The sequence below is a fragment of the Miniopterus natalensis genome, chromosome 6, assembly GCF_054644295.1.
Source record: "Miniopterus natalensis isolate mMinNat1 chromosome 6, mMinNat1.hap1, whole genome shotgun sequence".
NCBI classification, from domain to species: Eukaryota; Metazoa; Chordata; class Mammalia; order Chiroptera; family Miniopteridae; genus Miniopterus; species Miniopterus natalensis.
In genome coordinates, this window is record NC_142086.1 from 44,137,785 (window position 1) to 44,154,047 (window position 16,263).

At 35.3% G+C, this 16,263-nt stretch overlaps 1 protein-coding gene across 1 annotated transcript in view; it reads right to left on the minus strand.

Annotated features, from left to right (window-relative positions):
* KPNA1 (karyopherin subunit alpha 1) overlaps positions 1–16,263 on the minus strand; it is a 56,798-nt gene that overhangs the window by 27,186 nt on the left and 13,349 nt on the right. Inside the window, exons 2-5 of the mRNA XM_016199931.2 lie at positions 12,299–12,432; positions 6,893–7,000; positions 4,144–4,243; positions 1,440–1,534 (exon numbers count right to left, since the gene is read on the minus strand). Of these exons, the coding sequence (XP_016055417.1) occupies positions 1,440–1,534; positions 4,144–4,243; positions 6,893–7,000; positions 12,299–12,427 (432 nt within the window). The 5' untranslated portion in view covers positions 12,428–12,432. The remainder of the gene's footprint in view (positions 1–1,439; positions 1,535–4,143; positions 4,244–6,892; positions 7,001–12,298; positions 12,433–16,263) is intronic.

Consider the following 16,263-nt stretch of genomic DNA (forward strand, 5'->3'; position numbering starts at 1 on the left):
AGACAGGATAGAAACATATTTTCACATGAACAAAATAATTTTCCCTACCTCCCTCTTCCTACAAAGCTTTTCAAATGATAAACTGCAGTAAGGCTCTTCATTTGGTTCCTCTGGTTCTCTTGGCAGGTAGCTTATGGGCTCAGGCTCTGTTCTCTGCAGTGTTGATTGTCTGGATTTCCTTTTTTTCTGAGAAAAGTCTTTCCTTGCTTTTTAGGTGAACCTGATAATTTTTCAGGTGATGGTGATCCTGGCCTTAGATGGGGACCAGAATTACAATCCAGGAGACAGCTAGCAAAACAGAATCTTAATTCAAATGAACTTGGGGATTAGTAAATGTCAAACTGGAGAAGAAAAACTGATGGGTCACTGAAGTACTCTACCTTTTCTGGATATCTTGTTTTTCCTCTGGAAGAAACTCATCACCGCAACAAAGAGAGTAAAAGAGGAGAAAGATGGGGTGGGAGGAAAGGAGAGAAAATATCAAGACAAAGCACCAAGTCTTAAGAATTATCTACAATACTCTGGACAGTAAGGAACCTGGAGAGAGAGTTATGTACAAAAATGCCCCAATTCCTATAGCCTCAGAGTAAGGCAAAAGCAAACAAGGAGCCAAAAGTAATCGCTATAATTAACTTGTTACTGGCAAGTATTTACATGGAAAAATAACCCCATTTTGTAATCTACTTGGTACCTAACCAGTTTTTATAGTTGCCTAAATCCTTCAGATGAGATCATAGAAGTACTTGAGGATTTAGGTGTCACAGGTATTTGCTAAAGAAGAGAGAAATTAATTCAGTTGGTAACTCCAAGAAAGTCTAGCTACTGAAAAATTACCAATTCACTAAGAGTCCAATTTTATTCAGGAACAAAATATTATTTTAAAATTTCTAAATAAGTCCCAGGATGAGTCAGTTCACAGCAGTTCTTTTTACTGTGAAAGTTATCCAATCCAGAAGTTGAGGATTTCCTCTTGTAATTCTCACATAGCACAGTCTTGATAGACTAAATTAACAGCAGAAAGCACATGGATTCCTGACAAGGCTACCTCCCCATCAGCTCTCCTGAGGTAGGGGGGAAGATTAATTAGATTGGGGGATTAGTGAGTCTCTGATCTAGCCCATGTTACACAGCCCTGAGAAAGCTAACGAGTATAATCTAAAAATCCTTCAAAACCAAATTTTACATAGCTCACACGTGGATTCCTTACTGGTTAAGTATTATCCACAATCATCATAAAATAATCTTTTACATGACTAAAAATGACAAAAATTCTAAAGAGTAAAACCAAGGGCCTGGATGTTAAAACTATCAAAGAAACTTGCAATACGGTTATTGGGAGTATCATTATAAAAAACTAACCCTTCATATATAGTAAAATAAGTAACAAAATGTGAGTTTGCAAAGAGAAGGTATGAGAAAAGAAATGAAAAGGTTCGCACCTGCAGTGTACAATTCTCTTTTCGTTTGAGGAATTCCACAAACCTGGCCACTACTCCTGGTGTGCTGATGACTTCATCAATAGGAGGATTGGGTTCTGTCTCCCCATAAAATAAAAGGAAAGAAGAGAAATAATTCTTTGATTTCAATGCAAAAACTTTATAGCTCAAAATTATTTCACAATATCCCTCCCTCTATTTTAGCATCTCTTTCATGTTGGAAATCTAAAAAAGAAAAAAAATGTAAAATTGAGTTCAGTGACTTTGAGACTATGGTAGCTTGAAAGATTTCACAATAAGGTAAGCCTTAACATGGAAATGATGGGCAGAATTCTTAAAAATTAAAATTACTACCTCAAGTATTTTAGAAAACTTAGGAAGTAGAGGGAAAACCAGCAAAGATAACAACTGTTATTATTTTGGTATACTTCCTTCTAGTCCTTTATCTGTGTATGGGTTTATTGTTTGTCTTTTTTATTTAACATAAACTGTCTTAAGAAACTGAATTAGGCCATGGCCAGTCTGACTCAGTGGTTAAAACATCAGCCCTCAGACTGAAGGGCTGTGGGTTCAATTTCCGGTCAAGGGCAGTGCCTGGATTGCTGGTTGCCCCCCACCCCAAGGTCAGGATGTGTGTGGGAGGCAACCAATTGATCTGTCTCACATTGATGTCTCTCTCTCCCTCCCCCTTCCATTCTCTCTCTGAAAAAGAATGGGAAAAACATCCTCTGGTGAGTATTAACAACAAAACAAAACAAAACAAAAAAAGAAAGGAAGGAAAAAAGAAACTGGATTAGGGGAGCATTTGAGATCTTGCTTTCCAGCAAAAGTCAGTTTGGCTCAAAAAAGAAGTTTTCAAAAAAAAAAAAGAAGAAGAAAAAAAGAACTAGATTAGGATATTCTGAGTGTGCCTGCAAGACTTAATTCTGCAGCTGTTAAGTAGAAACCAGAGCAAGAATGCACCAAGGATGACTTGCGAAACTTCACTTTCAACTATAACAATAGAGTAGCTTATAAATGAAGTCAGTCAGTCAGTAGAAACTTGGGGGGCAAATAAATAGGAAATATCCTAATCAATCAGCATAATAATTTCAGCAAGAGATCTGACAAAAATTTTTATGACATTTATGTAGCAATCCAAGACAAATGGCAGCTAGACTACAGTACTACTAGGAATTCTTAGCCAAGTCAATGGCTTTACTGCAAGAGGTGACTAATGGTACAATGATAACTTGGAGAGAGCTCTAATGACATGTTCTTTGCCTGGTTTGACATTTTTACCAACCATTCAGATAAACACAACAAATAAATTTGGTGATATAATAAAGATAAAGTAGTTAATATGCTAGATTGACAAAAACAACATATAAAAAGAACAACATTAAGCCAAAGTTGGCAAGAAAGCAACAGGTAAAGCAAAACTCAGCAACTGAATTTTTAAAAAATTAAAAACAAGAACAATCTGCATGACTTCACAGACAAAACTTAAAAACAGTTCATGAAGAAAAATACTAAGGAGTTTAGAATGCTGTGAATACAATGAAACATTACTGTGCCATGACTACTGAAATAACTGATGCTATCTTAGAATACAATGGTACCTCGGTTTTCGAATGTAATCCGCTCCGCAAGACCGTTCAAGTTCTGAAATGTTCAAAAACTGAGGGATCAATAGCTGACAGCTAGGCCTCAGGGTCTTGCCCTCAGAGGAAGCTGTGTGGCATGTTCCATTTACGAGGTGAGTTCGAAAACCGAAGTATTTACTTCCGGGTTTATGGTGTTCGAAAGCCCAGATGTTTGTCAAGGGAGACATTCGAAAACCGAAGTACTGTACATTACTGTAATGTATAGTCTCAGGAAGGCAATCTCTCACTCCTGAGAGTAATAACACATCAGCAGTACTGTATTCTAGTTATCACATTTCTAAAGAGGAGGATGGAAAACTACAATACATGCAGGAAAGTACTAGAGTAGTGAAAGGCCTTAAAAAGCCACACATTATGTGAGAAATCCATTAGGCTCAGCTTGCTGAAGAGAGACATTTTTAGAGGGGTGGGGAAGGTGTACATGATAATGGCCTTCAAATATTTAATAAGCTGTCATGCAAAAAACAATTTTTGTTGTTGTTATAGTGGTAGGTTTTTATTCTAGTTAGCCTCAAGGAGTATGTTAACTTCTCACTAATAAAACAATCGTAACTTACTACTGGGGGCGGTCAGTTAAGTACTTACTATTGACATGAATATGGTTCAGAGTTCTTTTTACTTGCCCAGATGACAGTATTATATTCCATTCTACCCTAATTCTACAAAAGGTAGTCACCCTGGCCACCAATAAATCCATACTTAATTTCATTAAAGCATTAAAATCAACAATTATTGCTCTTTCAGTGGTATTTTTGAAGTTTTTCTTAAAAAAGAGTGTAGTTTCTCAATATGAATTAACATAAAATATTGACTATTGTTCTTACCACTTTAAGGTCTTTTATAAGATGGCTCAGAAATAAAAATAATGCTGTTTTCTGGTCTCTGTAAGATCACACAAATAAATAAGGAAATCAAAAAGTTTGCTATGGCTTATTAATTACATATATATGTCTGTATGCATCCTTGTATTCTGTTGATAGACAAACTCCAAAGCAAGTTATCTGTGGTGTGAACAATAGGTCATGGGAAAGTAGTATTTTGTAAATAAATAGTATACTCACCTTTTGAAAGCAGTTTTCTGAATTTCTGCGTGGCTGAAAGTTGCTGCTCTGGGCTATTGGAAAATATCATTTCAATCATGTCGGAAGTAATAACACCACCCTGGGATCACAAACAAAAAACAAATACAAGGAAATTTTAACTTTAATTCAAAGATAAAGACAGTATAAATTGTGGCCATGTTATTAAGTTAATCACATTTAGAAGACTTACACAAAAGATAATCTTTACATGTAGAAATGTATGACGATTAGTAATGTGATGAAGTCAAACTCTATCATTAAAAAGCTCACAACAGTGAGAAAGTAGTAATCTTAGCAGTAAATACTAAGACAAGGTGTTCATTATTCTTCCTCTCCCTACTTATCAACAGGATAGCTATTCCTTGTCATTCAGATTAAATGTTAAATTCTAAAAGGCTGCTTTTCATGACCTCCAAATGTAAAGGGTCTACTCCATCTCCATCCCATCCCTCTATTTTAACCCTGGGTCCACCCCTTTTCACTATCAGATATATATTTTTCTTAGTTATTTGTTTACTACCCAGGTTCCCCCAATATACTGTAAGCTCCTTGAAAGCCAAAGACCCTATCTTACCACTCTATCACTGATAGCTGGCATACGGTAGACACTCAAATATTTACTGAATGAGTACAGAGTCATCTTATATAAATCACAGATTCCAGCCACAGCTAAACTGAACAGCTGACCCTTAAATTTATTTAAAATTTCTATTTTCTTGCTTTATTAGAACACTTCCACATTCTACTATAACCCATCCCCAGTATTAGTAGTTAATTTTCTTCTCAAGATCATTTGCCAATGAAGTAAAGTTCTTACTATTTCATGAAGGGTTACAGTCAACAAGATGAACTGTGAAGGAAGCTGCACTGAGTTGAAAATGCTGGATGGTTGGTAAGCATTATCTAATACTTAGAAATTCCCATGGGGAGAATGAAGCATTTTGTTCTTAAGAATCAGAAAATAAACTACCTGTACTTTGAAACTTATAAGACTAACTCCTGAATAAACAAAGGTACTTATATAATCCTATTATGTATATGTATCTTTATCTTTGTTTTCTTCCCTCTTGTATCTCCTCATCAAATAACAAAATGTACTAACTTTACATTCACTGTATTTTTATTTCTATTTTTTAAATATATCTTTATTGATTTCAGAGAGAGGAAGGAAGAGGGAGAGAGATAGAAACATCAGTGATGAAAGAGTCACTGATTGGCTACCTCCTGCACACCCCTGGCTGGGGATCGAGCCCGCAACCCGGAATGTGCCCTGACCGGGAATTGAACCGTGATCTCCTGGATCCTAGGTCGATCCTCAACCGCTGAGCCATGCCCGGCCAGGCTACATCATAGTATTTAAGTTACAGGACATCAGGGTGAAAAGCAAGTAACAATCAAGAACTTTGCATCCTATTCTGGGGAAAAGGTCAGTGCATTATAAGTTGCATGCAGGTTAGTTATATCACTTTATGTGGAGGTATGGCTTTGTTCTTGGTGTTTATCTGAGACTCAGTATGGTTTAAGGAGTTGTATATGGATGTCAAATTGACAAAGAGTGGACTAGGATGGCTAATTTTGTGTGTCAACCTAGTTGGGTTATGGTATCCAGCTATATGGACAAACCCAGTCTAGGATGTTGCTGTGAAAGTACTTTTTAGATATGATATGACACTTGAGGAAAGCAGATTACCCTCCAAAATGTGAGTGGACCTCATTCAATCAGTTGAGCAAAGGCTGAGGTGTCCTAAAGAAGGAATTCAGCCTCAAAACTACAACTCTTACCTGAATTTCCAGCCAGCAGGCTTGCCCTATGGATTTTGGACTTCCAGCTCTAACAATTACATGAGCTAATTCCTTAACATCAATCAATCATTACCTCTCTCTAACTCTCTCCTACTGGTTGTTTCATCTGTAGAACCGTAATCTAATCCACAAAATACTTCATATTCATTTAACATCCACTTAAAAAAAAGAGAACAGCTTGACTTTCTGAAGGGTCTAGAAGAATTCACCACATAATGATAGTATAACTGGTCCATAAAAAATGGAGACCTATGAAGTGGAAAAAAGGAAAAAATCTACAATACTGTGCATAATATGCCACCATTTAAAAAAAGGAGGGGGAGAAAATTTATTTTCTCAAAAGAGTAAGAACTTAATAACAGTGGTTGTCACTAGGGAAAGACAATGGGTGACTAAGGTAAAAGAAAAGGATTTTCTCTTTGAAAACCATGTGTATATATATGTCCTAATAAAACAGTATCAAATTTATCATCATAAACTGGAAATGTAGACAGGTGTGATCCATATAAAGCACAATTTTTATCTGTTTTCATAACCTCAAGACAGTTACAAAACAGATTATGTTAAAAATTCCAAAAGTGATAAGGAACCAAATTTTAAAATCATACAAACATATCCAATTTTGTAATTGAAATGGGTAACAAATAGGGATTTCCATTAACGTATCCTGTTATTCAACGGTTATGGAATAATTTTATTTTAATTATTTTTGTAAATTTCAGTAGCTGGATTAATCTTCATAATTCAGTTAATCCTGTTTATCTGCATGTTAGTCAAAATATAATAAACATTTAGTAAATCATGAGATTACATATATGGCTTCTTTTTAAAAATCAAATGTCAAGTACTCTTTGTAGACATGTAACCTATCTAAACCTCCTATCATCAGAGAAACACTAAGAGTTTCTTTCATTATCTTACTTACTGGTGCCATCTCCATGTTATTAATCTGAGCCTCATGGAAGCCTCCATCTGACATAACTTCCTCTTCTGTTTCTTCTTCTGCTGTAGCAACATTTCTTCGCTTGAATAACTGAAAAATAAAAGACTGTTACTAAAGTAATTTTAACACAAGGGCATTTAATACCAAAAAACTAGTCACCCCACTTAAAAGGTAATAAGGATGGAGCCTTTTGATAATCATTTGGAAAATTCTAAAGTTTGTGCCCCCTTCAACCTTTCCTGATGAGCAACTATTTCAGAATTTTCCACAGTCCCATAATCTACTACAACTATCACTTGATGAGGTAAAACTTACTGAGAGCCCTCACTGCATGACATATAAAAAAGGTAAGGTTGTAAAATGGAACTGGGGCATGCTTGGCCATTTCCCTCTTCCCTGAAATCCACAATGCAGAGTCCTAAAGGGGAGATATCAACAGAGAACTCCAAAAATCTGTAGGTATTCCTTGAATCTTTAGCTTAGTACTGATCATTGCAGGTGTGTGAGGAAAAGATCCAAAGTTGGAAAACGAATCACTTCTGAGAGGTATGCAGAACAATTTCAGAGGTCACAGAGATCAAGGGGTAGTTTATGTTTTGACAGGCTGGAATAGAAAAAAAAACAAAAACCCCTAGCCCTAGCCAGTTTGGCTAAGTAGCTAGAGCATCGGTCCACAGACTGAAGGGTTCCAGGTTCGATTCTGGCCAAGGGCATATATCTTGGTTGCAGGCTTGATCACTGGTCCCAGTTGGGGTGCATGCAGGAGGAAACCAATCAATGTCTCTCTCTCACACTGATGTTTCTCTCCCCCCCGCCTCTGAAAAGCAATGGAAAAAATACCCTTGGGTGAGGATTAAAAAGAAAACAGAACAGAACAGAACTCCTAATCTATGGGGCACTGAGTAGAATACTCAGAAGGGTTATTGACTCAGTAGTGATGCTAAATTAGCCTTAAAGGCTGTTCTGGTCCAGCCTGACGAAACATAAAAGCAAACTGCCTCCAAGTAGCTCAACTACATCCAATGACAATATCAGAATTATATACATTAAAAGACAAAATTATACTTATTAAAAATACATAGAAAAAACTCCAACACCAAAAGAGGTCAAAGTCACATGCTTGGCATTCAATTAATAACTACCAAGCACGCAAAAGAAGTAGAAAAAGACTACCCATGAGGAAGAGAAAAATCAATCACATCAATCAAAATCACCTAGAAATGACAAAGGCGGCAAACTGGACCAGGACATTAAAATAGTTTTTATAAATATATCCACATATTCAAAAAGTAGAGGAAAGTATAAACCATGAGAAGGAGAGATTAGAAAACGGGGGGAAAAGGCAAATCAAACACCTAGAGATGAAAATTTTTTCAAATGAAAAGTATGCTGAGTGGGATTAACAGATTAGATATTATATATAAAAAAAAAAGATTAATGGATTTATGGACACTGCAATAAAAACACTCCAAAATAAAAGAGAAAAAGGCTGAAAAAATATGTCTAAAACACAAGCGTATTCCTGTTGGTCAAAGAATATATTTAAACAGACTTCACTAAGGTGGATATATAGACGGTACATAAGCCCGTGAAAAGGTACACTCAACTTTAGTCACTACAAAAATGCAAATTTTAAAATCATAATGGCATACTACTTACACACACCTTAGAATAAGTAAAATGAAAAAGACTAACCATACCAAATGTTGACAAGGATGTGAAGAAACTAAAACACCATACATTGCTGATGGGGAAGGTCAAACAGTACAATTCATTTTGGCAAACAGCAGACAGCTTCTTAACTATGCAACTACTAAACAACCCAGCCATTCTGCTCCTAGATATTTATCCCAGAGAAAGGAAAATATGTATCCATAAGAGCTGGCTATGAATGTTCACAGCAGCTTTATTGGCAATCACCAAACCTGTAAACAACCCAAATTACTATCAACAGGCGAGTGGATAAACCAACTGTGGTTTATCCATACGACAAAATACTACTCAACAATAAAATGAACTACTGATACATACAAAGCATAAGCAAACCTCAAACTAATTAAGCTGACTGAAAGAAGGCAGACAAAAAAATAAATACATGTATGATTTCACTTATGCAAACTCATCAGTGGTGACAGAACACAGATTATAAATTGCTTGGAGATAGGAAAGGGGTGGAGAAAAGGTATAAAGGTGTAGCAGAAAGTTCTGAGAGCGATAAATAGGTTCACTATCTTAATTACAGCGGTTGTTTCACACAATATATCAAAACATCAAATTATACACTTTATTATATGTCAACTATACAACCAAAAAGGTTTTTTTTAAAGACAGCATAGAGTTGTAACTGAAATAAATTGAAATATTATGTTAAACATCTTAAGTTCCTAATAACATTAAAACAGACTCACTCTACTGGTCCCTTTGAAGGATGCTAAGGAACCAACTCTTTATTTTAAAAACAAGGGAAAGAATCAAAGTATTTCTTTCCTGTATGATAGGTAATTCAGGAAAACCAAACACTTATTGAGGAAAAGGTCTTCTTTTGAGTGACCTACCAGCTAATAAAAGCAGAAGGAATGATCGTTGCAATGGTCATTTAATGATTTAGTAATGGATCTAGGCAATGACCATCAAAGGTTGCTAAAGCCTGAGGTGAAAAACTGATGGCTACTGATTAGGTGCTTTGATGTTAAAGAACTGTCAACTTTTTAAGGTACAATAACACTACTCTGGTTTAAGTTCCAAAGTCTTTATCTTTTAGAGATACTTACTGAAATATTTATAAATAAAATAATTTGATATCTAGAATCTGTGTCAAAGTAACGTAGGGTATTATTTTACTTTGTCTAAAGGACACCCTTTAACACTGCTTGTAGTGCAGGTCTAGCGCACTATAACTGCAAACTATTTATGAAAGACTACCTTATTTCTCAGGTATGAATGGTTCTGACTCATTTGCCTTTTACTGAGCTTTTGTAGTGTGGGGGTCAAATGGTCCTTCCAAGCTCAAAAGTCTCTCCTTAGCAGGGGGAAAAAAAGAAGAAAAAAAAAAAAAGGTCACCTAAGTATTCTAAGTGTTATGTCTCTAAATTTCTTTGCAGAAAGTGATGGACGATTTGTCCTAAGCATTTTTAGAGGAAGGTAAACTGACGGTGAGTTCCAGATTCTCCTGTAGATGTTCTCAGGTTAAAATGATTTTTAAAAATAACGTACTACCAAACACCAGGACTGGAAGGCTTGAAAGAACGCAGTCCTGTTTTCAGAAAGAGTTTGCTAACACTTCCGGATGATGACAGTGCTGACTTTGGAGAAGTATTTTATATCCATTTTAATATGCACTGGGATAAAAATGACTTAATTCCGAATGGAAGTTGCATAACTGTCGTCCAGACTAACAGGACAGACTATTTCTACCTATGCCAAATATATTTCCAACATCTCTGTAAAGGCGTTTATGAAGAATTTCAAAAAGGATTTAACAAGCTGTGTGACAAGGAAATTACTGAATTTTTCTTTTCCATCCTGAGGAAATAAAAGATTACTGGAAATACAGATTATGACTGGGAAACATTTGAAAAGAATGCACATTATGAACAAGGATATGACAATTCCCATCCCACCACAGTGATGTTTTGGAAGGCTTTACACAAAATGACTTTAGAGGAAAATAAAATTTCCTGAGTTTCTTACAGGAAATGACAGAACTCAAGTAGAAGTTTTAAAAAACATAAAAACATTTTGCAGTCCTGAAAACTTAAATGAAAAAGATTCCATAAGTGCACAGACATGTTTTAGTGTCCTCTATCTCCCTAAATATTCTACAATGGAAAGAGTGGAAGAAACACTTCAAGTAGCCATCAATAACAGAGGATGGGTTTTGGGAAATATATAGGGTGTCCCAAAAAACTGTACACACGCTTTGAATGATTACAAAGTCAGTGTTTATTAAAAACAGTTCATTTTCAAACTTTAAAAGAACCTACAGAAATGAGTAATTTTTTTGTCAATGCCTGTTTTCAAACTGATGACCGTTCTGGTCCAGGCATTGCTGATAGCACGAAGCAATGGAATTGGAAAAATCAAGAATGATGGTTCAGTATTTGTGAGCCCTCAATTCATCAATTGTTGCCCGTTTTGTACTGTAAACTTTATCTTTTATGTATGCATCCCAATTAAAAAGTCTAGTGGATAAATTTTCTTTGTTCAAAGCTTAGTCTGGCTTCATCCATTATTTCAAATCAGTTAAACCTGAAAAGGAGTGAAAATTTTAAGTGAGTTACCAGCTGTTAAAGTGTGTATATATGTTTTGGGACACCCTGCATTTCTTTTTTTTTAAATATATCTTTATTGATTTCAGACAGAGAAAAGGAGAGGGAGAGAGACAGAGGTAGAAACATCAATGATGAAAGAGTCACTGATCGAGCCCACAACCTGGGCATGTGCCCTGACCAGGAATCGAACCCCGATCACCTGGATCCTAGGTTGACGCTCAACCACTGAGCCACGCCTGGCCGGGCAACACCCGGTATTTTTTAAAATAAAATTAACTCAAAATTTAAAAATAAGTAATATCGCCCGGCCGGGTGTGGCTCAGCCGTTGAGCGTTGACCTAGGATCCAGGCGATCGGGGTTCGATTCCCAGTCAGGGAACATGCCCGGGTTGCGGGCTCGATCAATGACTCTCTCATCATTGATGTTTCTCTCTCTCTCTCTCTCCCTCTCCTTTCCTCTCTCTGAAATCAATAGATATATTTTTTTTTTAAAAAGTAATATCCTACATGTACTTCTGAATAATACAAAATCAATTTAAGGGTGAAAAGACATATTCCTTAGGCTCTGCTTTAAAATATTACATAATAAAGAAATGTAGAGACAGACAGACATGAAGTAAGGCGAACTGTTAACAATTACTGAACCCAGAGGATAGGTTTATGAACTTAATTATTTGCTCTTTACCTGTGTACAGGTTTACCAAGTTTCAAATAAGGTTTACAATGAAAAGCAATGTTTTGTTGGCCACTTGAGAATTCATTAACAAATGCACATAAAGTCTTAAGAAAGTTACAACTTTAGAAAAACAGAATACACTAAAAACAAATAGGCCAAAGTATAAACAGTGGTTATAGTGGGAAAATGAGAACCGAACAGATTTCTTCATTCCTGTTTTTCACTTTTCCCCTACCCCCAAATATGTTGATTTGATAGTGTGTCTGTGGGATATATATATATGTACATGTATATACAGATAGATATAGATGATATAGATGATGATATATATAGATACAGATACAGATATAGATATAACATTGTTAAAATTAATGGAAAATGGTTTCAGGCTTAAAATGGAACATTAAGTTCGTTAAAAGGAATTAATAATAAAGAACTTACCTGCTCTTCTCTTTTCTGCTTGCGTAGCTGCAGTCCTTCTTCTTCCCTCCTCCTGCGCATCTCATCAGGATTCAGGGACTTATTTTTATAACTTTTCAGGCGAAAGTTCTCTTTTCCTGGGGTAGTCATGATTTCTACAAAAATAAGAGGAAAGAAACAGATGAGCTTAGCTTACTGTAAAGAGCTCTGTTCTAACAGCTCAGCCTTTTACATGTACACATGCCCAGGTCCATTTCATAGAGATACCAGAAATGATTACTGTTCTTAACAGCTTTATTAAAGTATACAATTCAATGGTTTTTAGCTAGGTGCAACCACTACCACAGTCAATTTTTAAATACATTTTCATCACCTCAAAAAGAAACCCTATACCATTAGTTATCACTCCTATTCCAGGTATTTCATATGAATCATACAAGTGATCTTTTCTGTCTGGCTTCTTTCACTTACTTAGCATAATATTTTCAAGGTTCAACCATGTTGCAGCAGGTATCAGTACTTTATTCCGTTTTATGGCTGAATAATATCATACTGTATGAATATACCCCATTATATTTATCTGTTCATCAGCTGATAGACATTTGGGTTCTACTTTTTTACTATTATGACTAATACTTCTATAACTATTTGTGGACAAGTTTTGGCGTAGATGTTTTCATACCTCTTAGGTGCTGGGTCATATGGTAACTGTTTAATCATATGAGGAACTGCCTATTTTTCCAAAGTGGCTGCACCATTTTACATCCCCTCCAGCATGTAAGTGTTGACTGTTTCTCCATATCCTAGCCAACACTTGCTATCAACTTTTTGATTCTAGCCATCCTAGTGGGCTAGATGTCATTTCACAAAATTATTTTCTAACTGTATATCCTCCATTTAAAAAAAGTCTATTCGGATTCTTTGCCCATTTTCAAATTGGGTTGTCTTTTTTCAGAGTTGTAAGAGTTCTTTATATATTCTAGATAAAAGTCCTTTATCAGATATATGATTTTTAAATATTTTCTTCCACTCTATAGGTTGCCTTTTCACTTTCTTGATGGTGTCCTTTGAAGCACAAATGTTCTTAATTTTGATAAAGTCCAAGTTAATCTAATTTTTCTTTTGTTGTTCATACTTTTAGTGGCATACTTAGGGATTCTTAACCCTAAGTTTCCCTCTAAGAGTTTTAAAGTTTTAGCTCTTATTTAGGTCTCTCATCCATTTTGAATTAATTTTTGCATATGGTACGAGGTAAGGACCCAAATTCATTCTTTTGCATTTGGCTACCCAGTTGTTCTAGTATCCTTTGTTGAAAAGACTATTCTCTATTGAAAGGTCTTGGCATAGTTGTTGAAAATCATGGTTTTATTTCTCAACTCTGAATTCTATTCCATTTATCTGCATGTGTATTCTTGTGCCAATTTCACAGTCTTGATGAACATTTTTGTAATAAATTTTTAATTCATGAAGTGTAAGTTCTCCTATCTTATTCTTTTCAAGATTTTGTTAGCTTTTCTGGATAACTTACAACTGCATATGAATTTTAGAATGTTTGTCAATTTCTACAAAGAAGTCAGCTACGATTCTGATGTGGACTGCACTGAATCTGTAAATCAATTTGGGGAGTACTGTCACTTCAACAATGTTAAATCTAGCAATCCACGAATATAGGATGTTTTCTATTTACTTAGATCTTCTTTAATTTCTTTCAATAATGTTTTGTACTTTTCAGACTGTTTCATACTTCTTGTTAAATTTATTCCCAGGTATTTTAATCTCTCTGCTATTGTAAATGGCATTGTTTTCTTAATTTTCACTTTTGAATTGTTCATAACAAGAAATACAATTGATTTCTGTATACTGATTTTGTATCCTGCAACCCTGCTCAACTTAGTTCTAATAATTTTTTAGTGGCATCCTTAGGATTCTCCACATATAGGCTCATGTCATCTGCCAGAGATAATTTTGCTTTTTTTCTTTCCAATCTTGATGCCTTTTCTATTTCTTGCATAATTACCAAGTTTAGAATTTCCGATACAATGTTGAATAGAAGTGGAGACAGCAGACAATCTTGTCTTAACTCTAATCTTAGATGTCTCCAAGTCTTTCACCATTAAGTATGATTTTACCTTTGCATTTTTATAGATATCTTTTATTATGTTGAGAAGCTCCCTTCTAGTCCGTTTTTGAGTAATTTTATCATTTCTGCATCTATTGTAAGGACAATGTGACTTTTGTTTTTATTTCACTGATATGTTACATTAAGTGGTTTGTGAACTTTACACCAACCTTGCATTTCTGGGATAAATAACACTTGGTCATGGTATATAAATCTTTTCACATGCTGTTGAATTTAGCTTGTTAGTATTTTGTTCAGGATTTTGTGTTCATATTCATAAGAGATATACTGGTTTGCAGTTTTCTTGTGACGTCTTTGCTATTAGGGTAATACTAGCTTCATAAGTTGGTAAGTGTTCTCCCTCAATTTTGGGGGCGAGTTTGTGAAGAAATAGTATTAATTCTTCTGTAAATGTTTGGTAGAATTCAGCAGTAAAGTCATATGGGCCTGGGCATCTCTTTGTAGGTAACTTTATGATTAATTCAAATTCAATCTCTGTGCCTGTTATAGGTCTATTCTGATTGTCTATTTCCCAAGTCAGTTTTAGTACTTTTTATTTTTCTAAAAAATTATCAATTTTATCTAAGCTATGTAATTCATTAGTATACAGTTGTTCAAAGTGTTCCTTTATAATCCTTTCAACTTTTGTAAGGTCAGTAGTAATGTTTCCTTTTTCCTTTCTGATTCTAGTACTTTGAATCTTCTCTCTATTTCTATGTCAATTTAGTGAAAGGTATGCCAATTTCGTTGACCTTTTCAAAGTACCGGTTTTTGGTTTCCTTAATTTTCTCTATTGCTTTTAATTTTCTCTAGTTCATTCATTTCTACTCCAATTTCATTATATACTCCCTTCTGCTTGCTTTAGATTTACTTTACTCTTCTTTTTCTAGTGACTTAAGGTGGAAGGTTAGGTTATTGATTCCAGAACTTTGCTTTCTATTTTATTTTAATTTCTATTGATTTTAGAAAGAAGAAGGAAGAGGGAGAGAAAAACATCAATTAGTTGCCTTGCATACTCGTCCCAACTGGGAATAAAACCCATAACCCGGTAATATGCCCTGACCAGGAATTGAATCTACCACCTCTTGATATATGGAAATTCTAACCAGGCCACACTGGCCAGAACATTTCTTCTTTCTTAATATAGGCATTTATTGGTAGAAGTTTCCCTCTAAGCACTGCTTTGGTTGTATCCCATAAGTTTCCTTAGGTGGTAACTTCATTTTCATTTATCTCAAAGATTTTCCGATTCCCCTTTTGATTTCTTCTTTGACCCACGGTTTATTCAAAAGTATGTTCTTTAATTTTCACATTTATGATTTCCCCAAATTTCTGATTTCTAATTTCTTTACATTGTCATCAGAGAACATCCTTTGTATTATTTTAATCTCTTCACTTATTTATTATTATTTTAATCCTCCCCTGAAGACATTTTTCCCATTGTTTTTCAGAGAGAGTAGGAGGGAGGGAGAGAAAACCATCAATGTGAGAGAGACACATTGATTGTTTGCTTCCCACACATGCCCCAACCAGGGCCAGGGATTGAGCCTGCAACTGAGGTACCTGCCCTTGGCTGGAATCAGGATCCTTTAGCCCTCGGGCCAACACTCTAATAACCACTGAGCGAAACTGGCTAGGGCTATTTTAAAGTTTAATCTTTTTAAATCTATTAGGGTTTGTTCTGTGGCCTAGTAGGCAAAAGTAGGTTCACAGTTGTGAGTACGTGAAACAAAGCTTATTCTTGTATTATGATTGTATTCTTAATTTGTATTATACCTGTAAACCTACTTTTGCCCACCCTGTACATTCTGCTGTTGCTGAGTGGTCTATAGATGTCTGCTGGGTCTACTTGGTTTATACTGTTGTT